At 38.4% G+C, this 23,450-nt stretch overlaps 1 protein-coding gene across 8 annotated transcripts in view; it reads left to right on the top strand.

The window, feature by feature from the left end:
- The window catches only part of exoc6b (exocyst complex component 6B), a 111,503-nt gene that overhangs the window by 27,970 nt on the left and 60,083 nt on the right, over positions 1-23,450 (top strand). For all 8 annotated transcript variants that reach the window (XR_013203631.1, XR_013203632.1, XR_013203633.1 and 5 more), the window contains exons 7-8: positions 11,116-11,289; positions 16,799-16,867. Coding sequence is in view for 5 of the 8 variants with exons in the window: in XM_077228223.1 (XP_077084338.1) it covers positions 11,116-11,289; positions 16,799-16,867 (243 nt within the window). In the remaining 3 variants the exon portion in view is untranslated. The remainder of the gene's footprint in view (positions 1-11,115; positions 11,290-16,798; positions 16,868-23,450) is intronic.

Genomic DNA, 23,450 nt, shown 5'->3' on the forward strand with positions numbered 1-23,450 from the left:
ATCAATCTTCCCTGGAGCCTGACTTCGTATCCCCAGGTTTATTTTCTAATAAAAGAGAGAAAGGAAGTGTGTTTAATATGTTTTGGTGAAAACTAAAATGGAACCTTGAGTAAGCAATTACATTTTATTTATTTTTATTTTTTGGGGGTCGTGGGGTTTCCTAAGGGCACTCTTATTGTTGCTCAACACCACATACCAGCACCTTAGCATTGTGTCAGCAGGTTTTGCATCACTTTTTCTTCAGAAAATGTCAACATCTTTCCCCTTATTTCTTGGCTTGTAAACCAGTAAAAAACACCTTTAATCTCATGTCGATTCTCCTTTCTTCACCCAGCAGTCAATGCTCTCCATCATGTAGTTCCATTTGCATCCAGTAGGTGGCAGCAAAGGTCATCCCAGATTCTGCCTGCCTCCGCCGCTCCGTAACGTCTCCCGCAGAAGTGGAATGTTGGTGTAGAGTTAAACCAATAGTCAAACTCCAGTAACCTTTGAACAAAGTGACCGTCCAGTCGGCACTTGCCAAAGCCTCACATTCCTCCTATTAAAGTTTGTTTTCTTGCATGTCTTTGAGTCCTGTAAGATTTGTCTTCTTGGCACGCGTTCATGTGCGTGTGTGTTTTGGCTGTAACCCGGCACGTGCTGATTAGAGCAAAGCTATGGAGTTGTTCCTCAAAAGTAAACCAAGTGAACGATAAATCAAGCTCTAATGTCACCTTGCACAAGCTTTCTGTTAACTCGGAGAATCAATCTGTAACACTCTCTTATTCTTGATTGCTGACACAGAGGCTGGCTCCTGGTTCTGACCTGCGACTTCTCCTCGCTAGCAGATGTGACTGCTCTGCTTACATGTTGGCACTCGTTGTGGCCTTTTTGCAGCTTCAGTAGTGGTTTCTGCTGTTAAATACAGAAGGGTGTCGTCGCTCTTTCTACTTTTTTGTGGGTTTCTGTTCCAGTGGTTTTGTGGTCGAGTGACATTGGAGACATTCTGACTTTAGAAGCTGGAGAAGAATGGATCAGTTGCTCTGCTGAGTGATGAAGAACCTTTCCTCCCATCATTTATATTTTTCTTCTGTTCAGGGATTTTACTTTTTCTCTTTTGAAACCTGTATTTGCCCACTTCTTAGTCATTTTTTGCCCGTCCATCTCTGCATATTATGGTCACATAGTTAATGTTGTGTGGAGAAATACTTGAAGTTTCCACATTCTTTAGGCTGACGTCACAAGACAGATGGCATCACTACCACCGCCAAATACCTTTGGGCAATAAATCGGTTGTTTCAGGGTAAGACCCTCAACCTCAAGTGGATCCACTTCCCTTTCCACAGCAGAGATGGCTTCTCTTGAGCTTTGGATGTCTCTCATTCCCTCCTCCCCGCTCCATTCTTCCGTCCCCGACTCCAGAGGAGCGAGTAAGCGCACTAGCGAACCGCTAATAACAGAAGGCTATTTGTCTAGGGGCTCTGTGATCCAGACTTGCAGACTGGTTCCTATTCCACTGGAAATTAAGCCCAGTCTCTGTGAGCCTGTGATTTGTTTTAATTCCACTAACAAATGATCTGAAAATAAATATATTGGGAAATCCAGTGCTGTAATAATGGCTCCATTGTAAGCTGTCGAGCACAGAGAGTCTGTGTGTGTATGTTGAGTATAGAGAAGCAGTTAGTCAAAGATTGTTATAGACCTCAAGCTTGAATTTTAATCTTCCTTTTCTTTTGAACCCCCCCCCCCCCCCCCCCAATTCCCCATGTTTTCTGTCAGTCACTTCTATTTCTAAGCCCAATTTTTTTCTAGTTTTGTTACATTTATTCCTTTTTGTATATTTTCTCTGAAGGAGCATGTTTATACAACATGACAAATGTTTCCACCATCTTCAGATTGACTCTTAAAATATTTGCTTCATTGTCTTTTGCTTTTTATTTTAGGGAGAAGTTGGTTATATCTAGAAAGTGCCCCTATTATGCTATTTTAAAGATTCCTAATTTTGTTTTGGAGGTCTCCAACAGCAGGTTTACGTGGATCAAAGGTCAAAAAACAATTTCATTTTCTCATAATATACATTGCACATCACCCCATTTTTCAATGATTCTCAAATGACTTGTCCGATGAATCAGTCTCTCTAAATCCCTCATTTCCGCGAGCCTACTCTACTTTGCTCTGATTGGCCAGACGGCCAAGTCTGTTGGTCTACTGCTTACAGCACATGTCGGAATCAAAACGCCCATTACCATCATTGAATTCCAACTCCGGAGGCTTCCTAAAGCTTAGAGATTGTCTTTACAATGTTACAGTAATGATGCCGTCCATTTTACCATATTTATTTGAGTGCGAGTCCAATGGTGAAAGATTGGAATAACCAATTATTCAACCCAAACCTTCATCGCAAGTAGGGCTGGGTACAGAGTTCGGTACTTTTTAGGTACCAACCGAATTGCCTCGATACTACAGAGTATCGAAACATGTCTTGTTTTTCGGTACCAAATTTCGATACCTAAGTGGTTAATCTCGTCATCGGAAACAATAAGCATGTAGCATGATTGGCTGTGGCGGAAAAACACTAGTTTACGCGGCTGCCCAGAGACGTGGCTCGTCGCACGTGAGGCTGTAGTGTGTGTGCGTGTGTGTGTGTGTAAGCGTCCCAACCCAGATAGATAGAAAATATGTGGAAAGGATCAAAAGTGTACCTATGTCCCAGACTTGATGCCAGAAGCACTCGATGCAATATTTTCGACATGATAATTGCTGCCAAGACAGGCAACTAGGTAAATCTGATAAGGCACTTAAAAGCGCACAGAATACACTTGAGAGTAGAAAGTTTATCCGTCTTCGACTGCAAGAACTGGAGCACGTCACAAATGAACCGAAACTCAGCGTATAGGATACTTACCTCACAAACATGAGAAATAGTCCTATAGACTGTCAAAATATGTCTACTTTTAAACGAAACAATTAGAAATAAATAGTTTGATTACCTAATCCATATAGGCGCGTGCACGCGTTCACTACTGCAGGATTGACGAGTCATCATCGCCATATTCATCTTTGCAGCCAACACACTTAGTAAACACTTGTTCATTAATAAACAATTAAAATATCTCCTTGCTATTGTTTCCCAGACACATCCACAACTTTTGCCAGTGCTTTGCGGCAAGCTTCATGTGTGCTGAGCGCGAGGCATATATCCCGCCCCCCAGTAGCCTATATTTAACTCAATTCACATTTATTTGTATAGCATTTTTCACAATACATATCGTTTCAAAGCAGCTTTACATAAAATGCATGTGTCTAAATTGACCGTTCGCAAAACCCCGCCCTCGAACGGTCCTCGTCCAATCATAGCTCAGCAACTGTAACTAAGGAGAAGGACCCCCGTCAAACATTGCGATTTCAGCAAGATGGGAAAGCCCAAGACCCAAGCGGAAAGATGCCTACAATGGATTTAAGCAGTGTGGGAGACCTCACCCACAGCTAAATGCCTCGAAGATTAATAGGCAAGGCAAGGCAAGGCAAGTTTATTTATATAGCACATTTCATACACAATGGTAATTCAAAGTGCTTTACATAGAAGAAATTAAAATAATCAAAAGAAATCAGAATAATTAAAACAGTTTAGAATAAAAGATAAAATACAGAAATCAGAATAATTAAAACATAAAATAAAATACAGTGCAAACAGTCGGACGAACAGTGGCACAGTGCTCATTCAGTAAATGCATAGCTAAACAGATGTGTTTTGAGTCTGGATTTGAATGTGACTACTGTAGGAGCACATCTGATCTCTTCTGGAAGCTGGTTCCAGCTGCGGCTGGCATAGTAGCTAAAAGCAGACTCGCCATGCTTAGAGTGAACCCTTGGTATTTCTAGCCGATGTGATCCTAATGATCTGAGTGATCTGTTGGGTTTATATTCAGTGAGCATATCTGCAATGTATTGAGGTCCTAGGCCATTGAATGATTTATATACCAGTAATAATACTTTAAAATCAATCCTAAATGTAACTGGCAGCCAGTGTAAAGACCTGAGGACTGGTGTGATGTGTTCATATTTTCTGGTTCTGCTCAGAATCCTGGCAGCAGCGTTCTGTATGAGCTGCAACTGTCTTATGGTCTTTTTGGGAAGGCCAGTGAGAAGTCCATTACAATAATCCACCCTACTGGTGATGAAAGCATGCACAAGTTTTTCTAAGTCTTGACTGGAAACAAAGCATCTAATTCTTGCAATATTTTTCAGGTGATAATATGCTGATTTAGTTATTGCTTTGACATGACTACTGAAACTAAGGTCTGACTCCAGAGACACACCCAGATTCCTGACTTGATTTTTAGTTGTTTGACCCCTAGACTGAAGGTATGCGTTCACCTTGAGAACTTCATCTTTGTTTCCAAACGCAATGACTTCAGTTTTGTCTTTGTTTAACTGAAGAAAGTTTTGGCACATCCAATTGTTTACTTCATCAATGCATTGGCAAAGGGAGTCAATGGGGCTGTAATCGTTAGGCGATAGGGCTAAGTAGAGCTGTGTGTCGTCTGCATAGCTATGGTAAGCGATTTGGTTCTTTCTCATTATTTGGCTCATTGGGAGCATGTACAGGTTGAATAGGAGTGGCGCAAGAATTGAGCCTTGAGGGACTCCGCATGTCATGGATGTCCACTCAGACTTATGGTCTCCTATACTCACATAATAACCTCTGCCTCCTAAGTATGACCTGAACCATTTTAGGACTATCCCAGAAAGCCCGACCCAGTTTTCCAGCCTGTCAAGAAGTATTTTGTGATCGACAGTGTCAAATGCAGCACTGAGGTCGAGTAGTACCAGCACTGATAATTTGCCTGTATCAGTATTTAAGCGAATATCATTTATTATCTTTATGAGCGCGGTCTCTGTACTGTGGTGCGGTCGGAAACCAGATTGAAAATGGTCAAAGTATCCATTCGAGCTTAAGAATTTGTTCAGCTGATTGAAGACAACTTTTTCAATGATCTTGCCTATGAAAGGAAGATTTGAGATCGGTCTATAGTTGTTTAATATGGTCTTATCCAGATTGCTCTTTTTCAGGAGGGGCTTGACAACAGCAGTTTTCAGGGAGGTCGGAAAACTCCCAGAGAGAAGTGAGGCATTTACCACTTCTAGGAGATCTGCTTCTAAGCTGTGTAACACATTTTTGAAAAAAGATGTGGGAAGTGCATCAAGGGCGCAGGTTGATGTTTTTAGTTGCTGTACGGTTTCTTCCAAAATTTTGCCATCAATTTCTTCGAAATCAGACATAGTGGCTACTTTCTCGTGCTGTTGTTTGATCTGCCTGACCCCAGCGCAACTCAAGGATGAGCTGATCACCTTTCTGATATTATTGATTTTCTCAGAGAAGAAAGAAGCAAACTCACTGCACTTTCTCACTGAGAGCATTTCACTGGGAATCTGGCTTGGGGGGTTTGTCAGTCTCTCTACAGTAGCAAAAAGAGTGCGCGTGTTGTTTATATTGCTGTTTATAATATTCGAGAAAAAAGTCTGTCTAGCTTTGCTTAGTTCCTTATTGAAAGCATGGATGCTGTCTTTGTAGATGTTATAATGGACTACAAGTTTTGTCTTCCGCCACATGCGCTCTGCTTTTCTGCATTGTCTTTTCATATTTTGCACTGCTGCAAAAGTGCAAAAAAAAAAAAAATAAAAAAAAATACAAAAAAATAAGCATACATATGTCTGCTCTAAGGTAACGTTAAGTAAAGCTAGCTTGCTAACTTAGCTTATCAATAAGTAGTTTAAGTAGCTAAGTACATACAATCTGTAAAACTGGATTTAAGTTAACAGTTGTGGTTCTATATAGTATTATTATCGAAAGTAGAAAAGTTAGAACATTAGATACTTTATTATTCCGTAGGACATTCAGGCAGCCTGTAAGGTAGCTGTTAGCCTGTCAAGCACATATTTCTATCTACACAGATAATTTAGAGGTTGACGGTCACTGGAGGCTATAAAATCTGTTAAACTGAACTTAACAGTTGTGGCTCCATCTAGCATTGTTACTGAAAGCAGACACTGCATAACATTTCACCAACAAATCAACACATGTTGCCATCTGTAAAGTCATAACATACTAAGCTAACTGGCAAGCGCTAACCATGTTGCTATCCATACCGAGATAGAAAGGGGTTGACGGTGTTTTGCTCTCCGGTGGTGGTTGCCAGTGGATCGCCAGCTTCTAGCTATCTGGCATACTGTGTATTAAGGTCCCAATAGGTGATTATGAACTTATTGTATTTTAATCTTTGTAGCATTATATGAACGGGAGTCCTACACCTGAGTATCCCAACCATGTACAGACTGTTCAAGTGCCTAACCAGATTAGTTTTGACGGGCGTAGTAACAATAACTATGGGGCGTGGCTTTTGCAAACCTACAGGAGTTTTAAAATCCTAACCGATCTTGAAATCTGGTTGCAGCACACACTAATGCTTTCTGTACACCTAAAGACTTTGAAAAGATTTAGAAAAGACTTTATAAGATTATCAGCTCACATCTAAAGACTTGGGTTCACAGTTTTTAGTCTCAGACTAAAGACTTGCGATAATATCAAACATGTTTGATATGAAAGACTAGAGAAAGACTGGCATAAATCGGGTTCGCCGACTGCAGATTATCACCTCACATTTAACGATCGAGACGACGGGAGCGCGCCGAGACTCCAGTAAGATTCCTAAAGACTGCCGGTCTTTAGTCTGGGACTGTGAAAATCCTTTGGTGTACGCCCGGCATTAAGGAGAATCTTTACAGATTTTCTTCCCTCAAATCTTAAACATGCTCACACTACAAGATTTGAAAATCATGGCGCATCACACACTACACAATGTTATTAAGATTATCGTGCCAGAGGAAGCGCCTTGATATGATTCCACCATGATCACGTGATCTCACGCAACAGATCGGAAGCAGAAAAGTAGATGTAGACAAAATATTTGTCCTTCATATCAAGTCATATTCGTGAAAAGGTTGCCTTTGACCAAGGAAAGCAAAATCTTTAAAAAAAAATGATCCTTTTAAGATTTAAGGATATTTCTAATGAATGGCGTCAGCTCTGGTCAATGAATCAATGCCATTGTTCTAGTGACGCATCAGCTTCAGCGTTACCCATGCACCGGGTTGCTGCTCAGCTGAGCCTTATAAAGTGGAGCTCAAAGTTAAAATTAAATATTAAAATAATTAATAGCTTGTTTCATTACATCTTAGAATGAATCCAATTTTTTTTTACATTTCGTTGAATGAACAGTTTAATGACTCCCTTAAAGGCAGTGCCTTGTCGTCACCTAGTGTCGTAACAGTGTAACTGCACACTGAGTGACAGCCTGTCTATAACACGCAGAGACGAGCAACGATACTGGTGAAATATCAGCAGAAAGCCTCTCGTAAAGCGAGATTCGAGGATCAGAACTAACTGTTATATGAAAATGATCTAACAAGCTTAGAGTCAGGTTTATGTTCTGTTATTATATTATCTGAACCTTTATTTTGACATCTTCTGTTTACTCCACTTTTTTTAGTTTCGGTTTCATTACTGAACATGTAACTTTACTAGTCCTCGTGCCTGCTGACAACAGCGTAACACTTATTTATTTAGCAATAAATAAACAAACAAAAGAAGATAATCCCGCATATCACGCTGTTGTCACTCAAAATTACCTCAATGGAAATTCCATCACCACAGCATCACCACGTTCCATCACAACGTTAGTTGTTTCTTATTGGCTATTGTTACAGTACTGACGTAATCACAATCTTGCTCATCCCGATAAATATCTAACATGTTTGACAAGATCGGGGCGAGCCCGATTTGTGTGAGAGCAGATCGGGAGGTGCAAGACTCGATCTGTGAACGCCTCACATTACCAGATAATCTGCGCCGAACATCGGAACCGATGGAGGACATCGACAAGATTTTTTCTCCGATTATTGGGAGGGGGAAATCGGGCATAAATCGGCCTAAAACTCCAGTAGTGTGAGCCAGGCTTAATGCATTTCAATTAATTTTCATTCAGTTTCATTGTTAAACAATGCATTAAGTTAAGGCAGAAACAATGAGCTCATTGAAGTAAAGAACACGTGTTGTTAAATGATTAGGAAACATAGAAAACTTTAGCATTGGTGTTTTTTACAGACTCAAAATATGTGCAAAAAAGTCAACAAACTGAAAAAATAATTTTTTTTTTAGGTAATGTTATATTGTTAAAACTGCTTTCATAAAATTGGTATCGAAAAAAAGTATCGAAGTCAAGGTATCGTAACGAAAATTTTGTTACGATACCCAGCCCTAATCGCAAGGACGATCGGGACGTTTCTCAGTGATACGCTACGCAGTTTCTCGTTCATCATGAGATATTGCAACTGTAATTCCTCACCATCAGCATTAAGAAGTGTATGTCCATCAACAAACTGACGTGTATATTTCTAATATATTGCGGTGCACATGCGGGAACTGTATCATTAACTGTATCATAACAGCACATACGTTAGCCGAGCACTAACGTGAATGAGAATTTGCTTTCGCAGAGCAGAAAACAACGTCTTATCGACATGTACAAGCGACATGTACACTAGTTACAGCGTTTGAGGGCTAGTCAAGTTGTTCGCGGGCGGACAATGTAGAACATAGGTGGGCATTACGGAAATGGGATTCGAATTCCTGACGAATCATTTAGCCGGTTCAGAGTCGATTCTTTCTTTTGAGAGACAATAACTATTTATCGTGCACTTTTGGCTTCACAACTTTGCAGATTGTTTACTTTTCACAGACAGCTACATTACACACTGCATGAAAGGTAATATTTGAAGAAAAGGGTACCAGTACTTTGTATGTTTGTTTGTTTTTTGGTGCAGAAATGGAATATACAGCCCATGAACAAATGATACATCTGAATAAAAAGACAACCGTACAATATAAAAATACTGATGTATAGATATTTTTTCTAAGTATAAAATTCGATCTGATTGAGGTAGAGATGAACCAAAATTACTTTTTTTTAAAATATATTTTTACAGAAACTGATATTAAAGTTTTTGTTTAGCTGAAAACCAAAAATAAACTATGAATGATTGATTAAACTATATTGTCCACTAATGGGGAAATTTGTCATTGACTCATTGACACACAATGTATAACAACATTCATTACAGTAAAATACAGTAAAAACAGTAAAAATGACAGTATATAAAAATAACGATTGCAAAATAATCAAATACTTAAGTTGTTTGAGATTGTGGAGAGATTTTCATAATTTGCAATGCTTCATGGGAGTGGGAGTTCGTAGCTGAGTGAAACTGAAGTTCTATATAAGCATATGCCATCACTTAACAATTTCCAACCCTCATGCTAAGTGGATGGGATTTTTACTTCTATTGCAACCTACAAATATTTCTGAAGGGAATACGTGGTGTACAACAAACTGCATAACTTTTTAACAACTAAAGATATTTTCACCTTTCACCAATTTTCACCAATTTTTCAAAAGGAATAATCTTTTTCCTCTCTTATTTGGCATGTTCCTTCACTGCATTAACCAAGTCACATTCTAGTTTAAATCCTGAAATTGCTGCTGTGGCTAAATAATATGTCTTTCACGTTCTTAATAATGGAGCACTTCATGGGGCCACTGAAGGAAAGGAATTTTTGCAGTGTTTGTTTCTTTCTTTTTGTTTGCCATCCAGTACCCCATCACTCTGACGCGAATGCCTCTACTTAAGATGAGAGGACCGAACTGAACGAGTGGGACATAACAGCCAATGAAGCACAATAGACAACACACTACTGTAACATACTGCATCCGATACACCCTCGCTATGACGCACATGCCTCTACTAGAGATTAGAAGAGGACTAGAACTTCAGACATGTCTAAAGAAATAAGTGGAGCACAATGCAATGATGAATACAATGACAATGCTCAATCTTTAAATAGTCCAATCAGTGCATTTAGACCTTCTCATTCTCAGAGAAGAATTATTAGGATAAAGTATTGGTTTGAATCCTTTTTGAGAAAACATCAGGCAGCCACAACATCCACCTTGCATCCTACTGTCGCTATTTGCTTTCAATTCTTTTGTCCTCATGGTGTTGACGTTTTCTCTCAATTACCTTTTTTGTCTGCTTTAAGAGACTGGGTTGAAATGTTCACAACATCTCCTGGAATGAAGTCCTTTAAATCTGATGCTCTTCATGGGAAGGAACAAGGAAGTCTTGAGTTGCAAAGGTCTCTTCATGTGCCACCATCCGTTATACCCTTGCTATGACGCACATGACTCTACTAGAGAGCTCAATCTTTGCGTAGTCTAATAAGCTCATGTGCGCCTTCTCATTCTTGGAGAAGAATAATCAGAATAAACAGTGTTGTCTTGAATCCTTTTTGTGGAACCACCAGGAAGCCCACAACATCCCCTTTGTATCCTATTGTCGCTGCTTGGTTTCTGTTCTTTTGTCCTAATGGTGTTTTGGAGTTATGGAGTTTTCTTTTTTTCAATGAAGAGGCAGTTTTTTTTGTTGTCTGCTTCAAGAGCCCTCCATGCCCGAATCTTGTTCCCCACTAAATGAGAGAGGTCTGTAAGGAGAAGGTTGTGTGCACATTGAACTTAGTCTTGACGTCAGACGCTGTTAGTTGAAGAATAGTGTTCTATTGAGAAAATCTCATCTGAACTCTCATGTTTTGCTTATGGGAAATCCTTTCACAGGTGACTTTCCCTTTGTTGGCACTAATGGGAAAAGACGTACTTTGTCAATATGTAGAACAGTATCGCTATTGAGTTAGAATGTCACATGGAAAATGATTGACATAAGTTCAATCTTTGTTCCTTCTTGAATACATGTGGGATACTAAAATCTCTCTCTCCCTCTCTCTCTCTCTCTCCCTTCCCCCTCTCTCTCTCTCTCTCTCTCTCTCGTATTTTAAATAAGCTTGAGAAAAAAAACTTTTTATTTGTAATTTAAAATGTATTAATTTTATTCGGATTATTTAAAAAAAACAAATGTAATCCATCTATCAATCAATCTTTTTTTGTGCAAAAAATAAATAATTAAATGAAAGAAAATGAAAGTCCTTCCATATGTTCCTCTTCACATGTTGCTGTGCTTGTTTTCCAGGCACAGGGTCAGATCGCTCGTGACAATGCCGTGACATCACAGCAGCGGTCAGCGAGAGGAAGGAGGATAAGGAAGGAAGCTTGCTCAGGCACAGAGGTGGACAGAACTGAAAGCGACCCCTTCCAAGAACAGGATTCTGGGATATTAGATGTGGAGTATGAAGAAGGGGATGAGGTGAGAGAAGAAAAAATTCACCTCAGCAGTTAAGCATTTCAATTTATTTTCAGCTTTTAGCACGTTGTTTTTAGTCTACTTTTGTGCACAGGCACTTTATGAAACCAGAAAAAAAGAGAATTCGAGAACACATTTCACTCAAATGTGACTTTGGGTATTATTCTCTGTTCTTGCTCTTTTTCCTTCTGTGTCAGTCCTTCATTTGGGTGGGAATCATAATGAATGTAACGATTCTGGTTCTGATTCCTCTTAGTGATTCCGCTAACAAATCTTTTACTATGTTTGAGATGGGTTTAAATTAGTATTATTTTTTTTAATCAAAAATGTTTCTACACTCATTCAAATAAACAACCAGCCCCAAAACGGTTCTTGGTAATGGTTCTTGGTTCATTCAGTTAAACATGATGAAATTAATCACTCAATAAGTGAGTCAGGTTAATTCAGTAACCACTCCAACTGATTCAACCTTTGAATGAATAACTTAGATCTGGAAAACACTGTCACAGTTTTTTGGCACAGTGTTCTGTCTACATTAGGCAAAAATTTAAAGTCAGCATTTAGTTAAAAAAATATTTGAATGGATTGTCTGAATATTGACTCTAAATCCCAGTTTCTCTGTCTCTGTTTTCGTCCCTCTCCATCAATCCCTTTCTCCTGCTTTTCTTTGATATCCCTATGGACTTGCTGTTGGGCTGCCTGCCCAGTCCAGGATCCCCTCCCTTTCTTAATGGAGCGTCTCATCTCCGCAGTCGTTTAGTGTCATTAGGCCTGCCCTGCTCCTCTGAGGCAGCAATGTGAGACGTGTGGAGCATGCAAGACATGCTCCCCAGCTGTAGCTACCACTGGCACGGAGTGAAAGGATGATCCTTGCTTATGTCCTTAGAGACAAATTAAAATGACACAACCAAGACAGTCAATGTTCGTTGTGGTGTTCACGTTGATTTTATTTTGACGTGCTCAGATAAGCGTGTGTGACTTCTTGTTTTGACATGGTGTTTTCCCTTGCTCAAACTGAAGCAACACAAGATTGACACTAGTTGTGTTTGTACTAAAGCACTGGTGATGGACTTTTGTTTCCCGTTTGCGTTATGCTAAGCAGACACTTTCATATCAAAGCAGCTAACAAAAAGTTACTTGCTAAATAAACGTTAATGTAATTGTTGACTAAAGCTATCATCTTTATCTAATGTCTTACCCAATTCCATGATAGTGCAACATTTGTTAACTATACTATGTTGATATTAGTTTGATCAGCATAGACATTTCCACAATAGTTGCATAAATGAAAATTTTACCTTCAACTGACCCTGGTAAGGTTAATGCTTTTTGCCCTCTTGTTTGACCTTTCCCCCTTCCCTTCCCTCCAAGCTTCAATCAGCCTGTGCGTCATCATGTTTTCCTCTTCTGGCTCCTGTTTGAGAAGCACTGCTTGTGCCAGGCTTTAATCTGCTTGAATCTCTGTGCTCAGGGGCTTCCTGAGAAACGGTTGTATCCAAAGATGCAGATCAGTGCCCGTTTAATGACCCCTTGCCACCTGAGCGATGTCCCCTTGCGCCCCTTCGTCCTGTCTGTAAACTGTTTGTTGGGAAATATGTTGGTGTGAACACGCAATCCTTGAACCGGGCAGACATTTCCAGCACTGTCCCAGTGGTGCATCAAGAATGAATTGTTTTTTCCACATTTTCTGGTTTAATTGTTGGTGGTGCCATGAAGTAGTCGGGTTTGAATGTCCCTGGTTGCTATTTTGCGGGCACCAGATCAAAGCTGGTATTGTTCAGTTGGCCATTTGGGTTACCTTTGGAAAAAGAGTCTTTCCTATACTGGTAAGGTCAAGGATGGCTCAAGTCAAAGGGAAATAAAGAGAACAGTGTTGGGAGTAACGCGTTACAAAAGTAATGCATTACAGTAACATATTACGTTTTGCTGTAATGCAGTAGTGTAAGGCATTACTAATCAATTTTCAGTAATATTTTACTCGGTACATGTTCGGTAAGGCTTGGGTTACAACAGACTTTTAGTTTTAATTGTAAAACAAACAAACAAACAAAAAAAACAACAAGACCGCCAGACATTAACGAATGAAAGATGCAAGTAGGCTAAATTACCTGTTCGTGGTCAGTCAATAGCCACGTGTGGTGTCCAAGTCTGTAATTAAAGACTAAATGGCAGCGTCTGATATATTTGTATAGCGATTTATTTTTTACAGGAGTGCCGTGAGGTAATATTTCAGCCTCTGTGCTCGCGCTGGCCAGAGGAAAAGCGGCTAATGGTGAAGATGGCATGAAGAAGACTACATTCGCGAGATGGACGAATGCGCATTAGGCTATTCGTTCTGTCTTTTCTTTCTAAACAGTTAGGCAATGTTTATGTGGTATTTTTCATGTTTTCATCACGCAATCATGTTTTTGATGCCGTAGTGACGCGTTCATGTAAGGGCGGCGGCGCTGCCGATAAAGCACCTAAAAGCTGTCACAAACAGGGTTCGTACAAGGTGCTTAAAGTGCTTGAAGTACTTGGATTTGACTTTTTGAAAATTAAGTCCTGGAAAACCCTTGAAAACAGCCATACTTTTGAAGAGGTACTTGAAAAGTGCTTGAATTATTTAAAATTGGGATGCACCGAGCTCATGTACTCGTAAAAATGCTCCGATACCGACAACAACCTACCAGGCAGCGTGTGTATAGTAACAGTTGTGGTGCGCGAGCTGATCAGAGAAAACCGCGCTGTGGATTGAGCACGTAGCGGCGCAGACACACGAGCTGGTCGAGCACATCCCTTTAAACTGACATCAGTGGAAGGTTTGTAGTTCAGTCGGATGTCAATATCAAAGAAATTAAAACGAGGCATGTAGCTTATTAACGTTAACTGACGAGAGAGAGAGAGAGAGAGAGAGAGAGAGAGAGAGAGAGAGAGAGAGCGCGCAGTTCTGTTGAATGCTCTTGATTGCTGATCGTTCACTCAGCACGAGTTATTTGGATGAAAACTAAATCGTATATGTAAGTAAAGTAAAATGTGAAATGTTACCCGATTTATGTATAACGAGTGTTCCCTACATTATTACTGGACGTTTGCAGTCAAAAAGTTCCATGAACGCAAACATCAGCGCGCGCCCCGCAAACCAGCATCTCCACGCGAGAATACTGAATTAAATTGTCTTTCACGTCTTGCGTTTGTACGGACGAATTCACACAAAATTATGTAAAAACGCTCATCTTGGCGAGTAACCTAGTAAACAAAGTCAGTTATATCTCAAGTGAACCATGTTCAAATGGGGTCCGTGCGTTCGGTCAGCAGTTTAACAAACCCACTGCTGTTTTAATGTTAATCAAACAATGGACAAATAAATTACAAACTGCTCTTGACTAAATAGGCTACCCTTTTCAACTTTACAAAAATATCCATCTATATTTAATCTATCCAGTAATGAATATGCATTTTTTCACATTTGATTACTTTATTCAAATTTCTGTACCTGTTAGATATACCCAAAAAACACTGTTTATTTCATTTGTAGCCTTTCTTTGTTCTATTGTATTTATTTGTAAGTTGATTATTCATTCTTACTTTGTTGCTGACTGCTTACCTTTAATAATGTTTTAAATTCACATTAATTAGGCTGGCAGTTTTTGTTGTATCAAAATTGGATTAAATAATTGATATTTCACTGGTGTCTGAACATTTGTACCGCTGACCCAATCCTCAGCACTGACCCTGCTGGAGCTGCTCTAGTCTGAATATGTGCTGTGCATTCAATGAAAGATAAAATATGATAGAGCAATAGAATGTACAGTAACAGAAGCTCATGCAATGCATTTTAGCAGGCTTAATTAAGCATGAAAATAATTGAAAGAAATATATAATTGATGAACAAATTAAGCCAACTAATATGATTTATATTCTTTTGGTTTATCTACTAATACATTTAAAAATTACAAATGCAGTGAAAATTCAGGGATCGGTTACGGTATCGGTATCTTGTTCTGCAAAAAGTGGTATCGGGGCATCCCTAATTCAAAATATTGTGATTTTTTGTTGTTGTTGTTGAAAACATACAATTGTTTCACGCTAAATCAACACTGCAGCCCATCTGAGATATAGAGCTATTTCTCATGGCTATGAGAATGACATTAAGTATGATAAGTATATAATACAACTTTCATTCTTCAGGTCAATCATATATATTAATGGGGGGAAATATCAGTTTCAATATCCTTTCAATGGTTAAGGGTATTTCCCATGCCTGACAGTGCTGGTCAATGGATTGACCTCTATGAAGTGAAACATCAGATACCATATATATATTTAATTTGAGTAAAAAAATAAAATAAATAAAAATAATAAAGATATTGTTTGATAAGTGCCGATTGAAGTCCTTGAAATCCAAAAAAGTAGTGCTTGAAAAGTCCTTGAAAGTCCTGGAATTTCATTTGACAGAGTCTGTACGAACCCTGCACAAAGAACCGGCAAAAGCAATGATTATGAATATGTCAAATATAGCAAGGAGACATGTTTATTAATAAAGTCAAGATGAAGTTGACGATGCTGACTCGCGATCTTCGCAGTAGGCTAGTGAATGCACCAGAGAGAATTGCACATTTCATTTCATGAGCAGAGAGCAGTCTGTTTTCTTTCGTTTTGAATTGTTCTGTTTACAAGTAGACATTTCAATATAGATATATTTTTCAGGTCCGTACAATTAATACAAAACGAAATTCACTTTAAAGAAAGGCTTTGTGTCTTCTGTGTAAGGTGTCTGTGAAAGTTTTAAAGCAGTCTTTTAGTGCCGCTTCAGAGCGGTCGCGTCCGTAACGGAGAACTGTCACGTCTGTAACATTGTTTTTTCCTCATAAATGAGAACACGAAAAATAAAATAAAATAAATATTTTATGTTCTGTGGAGAGCCAACCCTACTTCATTAGATTTGCGCAGTGTAATTCACAGAATTACAACAAAAAAAATCGTTGCCAAAATAATACTAATAGTAATTTAAAGATGTGGTAGCATTGGATCTGGACGGTATGGATAACGCTGGGAGTTGGAAGGGGTGTGTTGCGATTCTGCAGGTTCGTGGATCTGAGCGTCGCGATTTCGGTTTCATATCGCATATCGTTACAGCCCTAGTCATTTTAGAATGTTAAGTTCTACTTCTGTATAGTTATTTTTGTGAAAGTAACTCAAAAGTAATACAGGAGTAATGTAACGCATTACAATTCTGAGACAGTAATATTGTAAGGTAATGAATTACTTTTAAATAACAGTAACAAGTAATATATAATGTATTACAGTTTGGAAGTAACTTGCACAACACTGAAAGAGAATGTGATAAGTTAAATGTGGTAAAACTACATTCATTTTACACTACATTCATTTTTCATGACCTTTGAAAATCTAAATAAATTTCTAGTTGAAAAATATATTTAATGTTGTTTTTCCTTATTGACTTCCAGCTTTAGTGCTGGGTATTTGTATAGGATACTATGTGTCACTCACTGACTGTATTTTGTTGCAGATTCCTGGTGCGCAGGACTTGGTGGACTTCTCTCCTGTGTATCGCTGTTTACACATCTACACTGTATTGGTGAGTATTTCTCATTTGCATTCTGTTAAATTTCAGGTTTGACTTGTCTGATATTTTTAATCAGAAAACGATCTCTTTGCTGGCCCTCACGCTTACATATATAACCCTCACTTTGTTCCCTAAGGCCTTTTGTTGCAGTGTTATTCTCAGGTAAAGAATGTCTTGTGTGTTTTCAGCATATGTTCCTGAAAATGTGGATGTGTATTTTAGTGTGTGTATGAGAAGTTGGTCATTTAAAATTTCATGTGTTGTTATCGTTTTATGAGTGAGCGTTTTACACTACCGTTCAAAAGTTTGGGGTCAGTAAGAATTTATTTGGAAAGATATTAATATTTTTATTCAGCAAGGATGCATTAATTTGATAAAAAGTTTAAATACTTTAAATACTTCTATATTGTTATGAAAAAATATTTGAACTTTCTGTTAATCTAATAACCCTTTAAAAAATGTATCACATTTTCCATGTTAACTGTTTTCATTGTTGATAATAACAAGAAATGTTTCTTGAGCACAAAGTCAGCACATTAGACTGACATTTTAAACTATATTAAAATAGAAAATAGTGATTTTAAATTGTAGCACTAGTAATATTTTACAGTATTAAGTATTACTTAATATTTTACAGTATTACTGTATTTTTGTTCAAATAAGTGCAGCCTTAGTGAGCATAAGAGACTTTCTTTTAAAAGCATTAAAAAATATTACTGACCACAAACTTTTGAATGATAGTAAATATATAAATATTTTTTATTTGATGTATAACTGCATGACAAAGTGAAATAAAGTTGAAATCCCAATGGGGAATATCTTGATATTAGATGTATAATATCACAAAATCGCAGTATTTGACAAAATAATCACTAAAAGATTTTTGGTCAAAATCATGCAACCCTACATTGATTTATATCTCTTTATGAAAAGTACATCTCTTAATCTGTGCTGGCTGGTCATTTTAAATCTAAGCGGCTAGCACCAGTTGTTTGTTAATGACTTTGCTGAAATTACTGCTCCATAGTTTACCAGCAAGTTCTCCACCCAAAAGTACCCTGGAATGTTCCCTGTACAAACAAATATATTCATTTGATGCAGTCACAAGTAATGAAAAATGCATCAGTGTTAATTTATTAACTTTTAACTTGCTAGACACACACATTTGTGGAGTCAAGAGTCTTTAAACTATTTTCTTGTGGTATGCTTCAAAATACGACTAAGAATTTGGTGTTGGTTTACGTGCTTGGGTGGGATACGTCTGTTTTTTTTTGTTTTTGTTTTTTTACGCGAGTGCGCACGTGTTTGTTTTCAGAGTTTATGTGCTGACAGCTCGTCATGAAGACTGTTGAATTGTTTGAGTTGGTGGAATGTCACTTTTATGACCCTCCTGCCTGTAAATTTCATGTGCGAGCAGATTGACTGTCATTACTACAATAGTCGTTGTAATGGAAGCTGGTGAGAATGGCATGCTGGGGTTTCGGGGTAGAGGGGAAGCCTTTAGAATTCATGTATTACCCTTTTTTTGACCAGTCCAAAGCTGCTCTGGAAACCCGGTCTAGGAGCCGTCTGAGGACACAAAGGAAAGGGAGGAAAAGTAAAGGACGAGAGTTGTTTGAAAGTGACCAGGGAGTCATAGAAGGGAGACACACACACACACTGTTTTGAGGTTATTGGGAAAAAAAGCAAACAAATGAGAAAAGAGCCTCGATAAGGGAGTCGATGTGTTTCTTTTTAAGAAGGAATGTTCGAGTTTTTGTGTTTCCTTTCCCTGATGACCCTTGAGTCACCTCAGACCCTGGGAAATCACAATGCTTACTTATACAAAAACAATCAGAATTGCACTTTATATGTCCCTGAAGAACTTTTTTGTTTAAACGGTGAGTACGAACTCATGAACGCCTGTTTCAATGCGCCTATGACAGATACTTCCCATTCACTGTATATTCAGTGGCCTGAACGCCCCCACAGGAAGGAAGTTGTTGAGACTGTTGTATGTTTATATGGCGATTGACCTTAGTGTGACATCACTTCAGATAATTTAAACAAACATCATGTGAACACCGCTACACGCTACTGTAAAGAGTGAGAGGGACAGAGAGACACTTATGGAAGGGAGGGAAACAAGTCAAATATAGAATTTGTTCATGACCGTGGTCCTGTAGATGTACAATGGCGCATTTTTGGTTCTGCTCTAACTCCTGAGCTGGCTGCTCTCCAGATGGCAGGAGGCGCTGAGGGTGTTCACCTGGGTTTCCTTCATACCAGGGGGTCGTGACCCGGCCACGGTGTCGCTTGGCTTTTTTTTTTTTTGCATGTGTGGGAGACAGTATGACTGTGAAGCCTGGAACTATAAGTGTGGAGCTGCGGAGGAAGAACAGGAAGTTGAACTCTGGTTGGAAATTCAAGCCGAGGGATGGAAAGAATAAGGATGGCGAAAGAGAACAGGAGAAGAGAGAGGTCAGAGTGCCCATTGGAGGGTACAGCCTGTTCTTTTGTCTAGTTCGGCTGAAAAACCTAAATAGAAGACAATGTGTTTTAAGTTTTTCTTCACACTGCAATCAAACAATTGACATTTTTATGAATCTGAAGATAATAAAGTTCAAACGGACAGAGGAAAAAGATTATCTCTCTGGGGTGGTGTATTTAAAAGAACAGTGGACTGCTGTAGAATAGAAAGCAGAGAAAAGAGGAAGTGTGATATTTAAGTTTAGTTGTTGAAAGTGTGACCTCTCTCCCTTAAGGTCTTGCACTTACCATAACCTCTTATTGTTTTTACATTGCCAGAACACAGCCAAAATAAAAAATGTCCTTTTTCTTTTTAACTCGTATGACCTCAAGTGCAGACATTTAATGGTGCTACCGTGTCAGAAATCCAAGGCTGGTGGAGATTTCCTGGGGTCACTTTGTACTCTTATCTCTGTTTACTCCTGTAGAACTGTAGTGTAAAACGGTCATAGATCTATTCTATTCTATTTTTCCTGGCTTTCTTTTCCTGTTCCAGCTCAAACTCCTCCTTCTTTGCTCCTGATGGAACTCTGAACAGTGTCTCAATTCTCTGACAGTTCTGGTCTGTGTTCAGATCAGTAAAAACAGAGACTGGTTGTGATTGGCCAGCTGCAGCGGGAAACCCTTGAGAAGGAGAACCACATAACAGGCCACGATCCTACTTCTCTGACCCAGAGAACCACAACCAGGCATCAGAGGCACTACACCTTTGTGTAGGGAAGTTCAGCTGAACTTTAGCATTAATCTTTACTCGATAGTTGATGTTGGCACTGTTCTCCGTTTGATTTTGACTGTTTAGGTTAAGGAACATCTAAATGAGATGGAGCATTTGGACTTAACTGGGTTTAGACTGCAGTTGGTAGACCTGCTCTCCTCAGTCTAGTAACCGCACAAAAGTTTGTATAGCCAACAGGATGGACACACTCAGTTAAATTCCTTTCACACAGAACACAGCATCCTTCTCTAACATCCTTTTTGTTCCTTCTCCAAAATTAATTTTTAAGGATTCTGAAGTAAAATACATCCTGCTTCAAAGAGTCTGTGTCATCAATGACCATTTTGCAGGTCATTGTGCAGGAGTCATTTTGCCATACTTCGGACTGTTCAGTTTTGGGGAAGCTGCTTTGAAGCTGCAGCTGCTCATTATTTAAAGCGAGTGGCTATGAATCATTGAATCTATTTTTTTTTTATAAGTTGATGAATGAACCATCGTAGTAAAATGAATCAGACTTCTCAACACTTTTTGTGAGAGAGAAGGTTTGTGTGTGTGTTGTTGCACTTAGTGTTGAACAAGTTACTTTCTTATACTTTCTTTTTGTGTTTCTCCCTGAATTGTTCAAACTTCTGTCTTTTGTTGTACTCTGAAGGCCTTTGTGGTCAAAGCATAGTATCTGTTTGATCCCTGTTGTTATTAAAGGTTTTAGGTTGTTCTGAAGTAATTTGAAATTTATATAATTCTTTTTCCATTTCTGTGCCTGCTGTTTTCTCCTTCAATTCTTATTTCTCAAACCTTATTCTTCCTCTCACATCATTACATCTGGGTGGTCTTGGGGTGGCGTAGCCTAGTTGTAAACTATTTGGGCTTGGTTACCGAATGATTGCAAGTTCAAACCCGCAAGGGTCTCAATATCACTATTGTGCCCTTAGACAAGAATTTGGCATAAGTATGCTGTAAATCGCTGTAGAGTAAATAAGTAAAAATATCCCATTTAATCAGAAATTCACAGTAAAATGCACAGTGACAATGTTTCCATTATTACGGAATGGCATATTGGAGCCTGCATATTTTGCAACTGTATATTACATTAAGTGACATAGTGTTTATATACCAATCTACTTGAAGTACCAAATTCTGCTTTGTACTTTAAAATGTATTATTGACCACCAAAATAATACAAGTGGTAAAATAGAAAGCTACTTCATGAATCAGTCTTCATCGTAAGTGGTCTGTGTATAAAATAAAATGGTGCACAGGATCATAGACACGAAGACAAAACACCATCAAGATAACATGCTTGACACTAAAATAATGCATTAAACATTAACTACATTACAGAAAAATAAATCACAAAACACCCTAATTCACATTACTTATAAAAACAATAAGGGACTTCTGTGGAATGTACTTTGACTATTTTTCACTGTATTAATGCAATTAATTAATGCGATAGTGCATAGTATGTACTTGCAAAAAACAAACTTGAGAGTATTTTACAGTAAAATGATTTGCAGTGTGATGTTTTTTATAATTATTAAATTTATAATTTAAATGGTCAATAAACAGGTTTTTACTGTAGCATTTTACATTCTTCTTAATTTTTTTTACAGTGTATTCAATCAATCAATCAGTCAATCAATCGAAGCTTTATTAAGGACACACATGGTCAAAAAACACAAACAATAATTCAGACAAATATAAATAAAAAATAAATAAAAAAATATCACGTTTACATATGGGCTAGAACGCCAATGGTTCCACATATTGGAGAAGAACCTGACTGAACTTAGGGCCAGGTTTGTCAGTGTTGAAACGATACTGTTTGCAGAGTCTAACAACCTACACATACATCTGTACATGATATTGCGCAGAACAGGTGGGCAGGCCAACACTGACAAACATTTGGCTTGCACTGTTCCATCGTGGCACCTCAAGCAGCAGCTTCATTCCTTCATTATATGCTACATTGAGTTTCTGCATGCTGCTCTTTCTGTAATGCCGCCAAAAATGGGCAGTACACATAGGGGTACAATATGCTCCAAAAAGTGCAGTCTTCACAGAACCTGAGCACATACCAAATATGCTATGCAAATTAACATATTAGCTTGTGCATAGGGACATTTATAGACAGTGTTGTATGATCTATCATCAGGCAGGCCATCAGTTATATTATGTCCTAAGTTATTTAGCCTCATCACATACCTTAAGGACAATACCAGACAGAAAATTCAGGAAATGATAGTTTCCTGTCCTCCCTACTCCTAACAATTATAACATTACTCTTCTTTGCATTGTATTTATTGTCAAAGTCTGAGCGAAGGCCAGCACTAAGCACATCAAGTGGTTGATGATATTGTTACCAACCATACAACCTGTTCCACAGATGTTTAGCAGCTTAGATAAATCCTCCATATAAACATTAAAGAGAAAGGGGGACAAAATGCTTCCCTGTCTAACTCCATTGCATGCATTGAATGGAGCATACACAGAGACCCCATTTTACATGCATTGACTGATGAGCATACCAAAAAGCCAGAATTCTCACTAGAAATTTGGGAACTCCACTGTTGTGTTACTTGTAAAATAATTTTTACACTATTTACACGATCAAATGCTAGTTTAGAGGCATCAATAAAACATAAAAATTATGCAATTATGCCTGTTATACAAATCTAAAATCTCATTTAAAGCAAAAATACACATACTTGCTATGCCATGTTTAGGTTTAAAACCAAACTGGTTGTCAATGGTCAGGACAAACTGTTCCAACTTATTCAGGAAAGTCCTCACCAGGACCTTGGATGGAATACTGTCCAGAGCTATAGGCCGATAATTATCCATACTATTTATTTAGCCAGCTTTGTCTTTATTATTAGGCACTAACATCACAGATAAAATACACTTAAATATTGTCCCTTACACCGTCAATATTCGTTGGCAAAGATGTTTTACAGTTATCCATTCTTTAGATTTCTTTCCAGAAATCATGTGGATTCTTTTTTTGCAGTTTCCTTGCAAGTGAGTCAGACCTCATTGTGTTTTCATTCCTCTTTATGAAACGTAGGGCATATTTAAAATGTGCATTTGCCCGTTTCTTCAAATAAAGGACCATGTTTATGTCTGCCATGACTTCGTGTGTGGTATGTATTTGCTTAGTGTATCACATTATTAGCTTAGATTTGACAAACTCTATTGGAATCAATTGACATTCAAGTCTGCCTTTGGGCACATGAGCTCTATTAGTGTGCCGTGCAGTGTTATAGCTGCTCAAGTCTTGTCCTGTTGTATTATCCTTTTATAAGAGTTACAGTCACCCGCTCCATCTAGATAAATTTAGAGACACCTGACCAGGTAGTGATAAGTCGTAAC

This window comes from Siphateles boraxobius, unplaced genomic scaffold, assembly GCF_051911475.1.
Source record: "Siphateles boraxobius isolate OS27281-9 unplaced genomic scaffold, OSU_SipBor_1 130, whole genome shotgun sequence".
Lineage (NCBI taxonomy): Eukaryota > Metazoa > Chordata > Actinopteri > Cypriniformes > Leuciscidae > Siphateles > Siphateles boraxobius.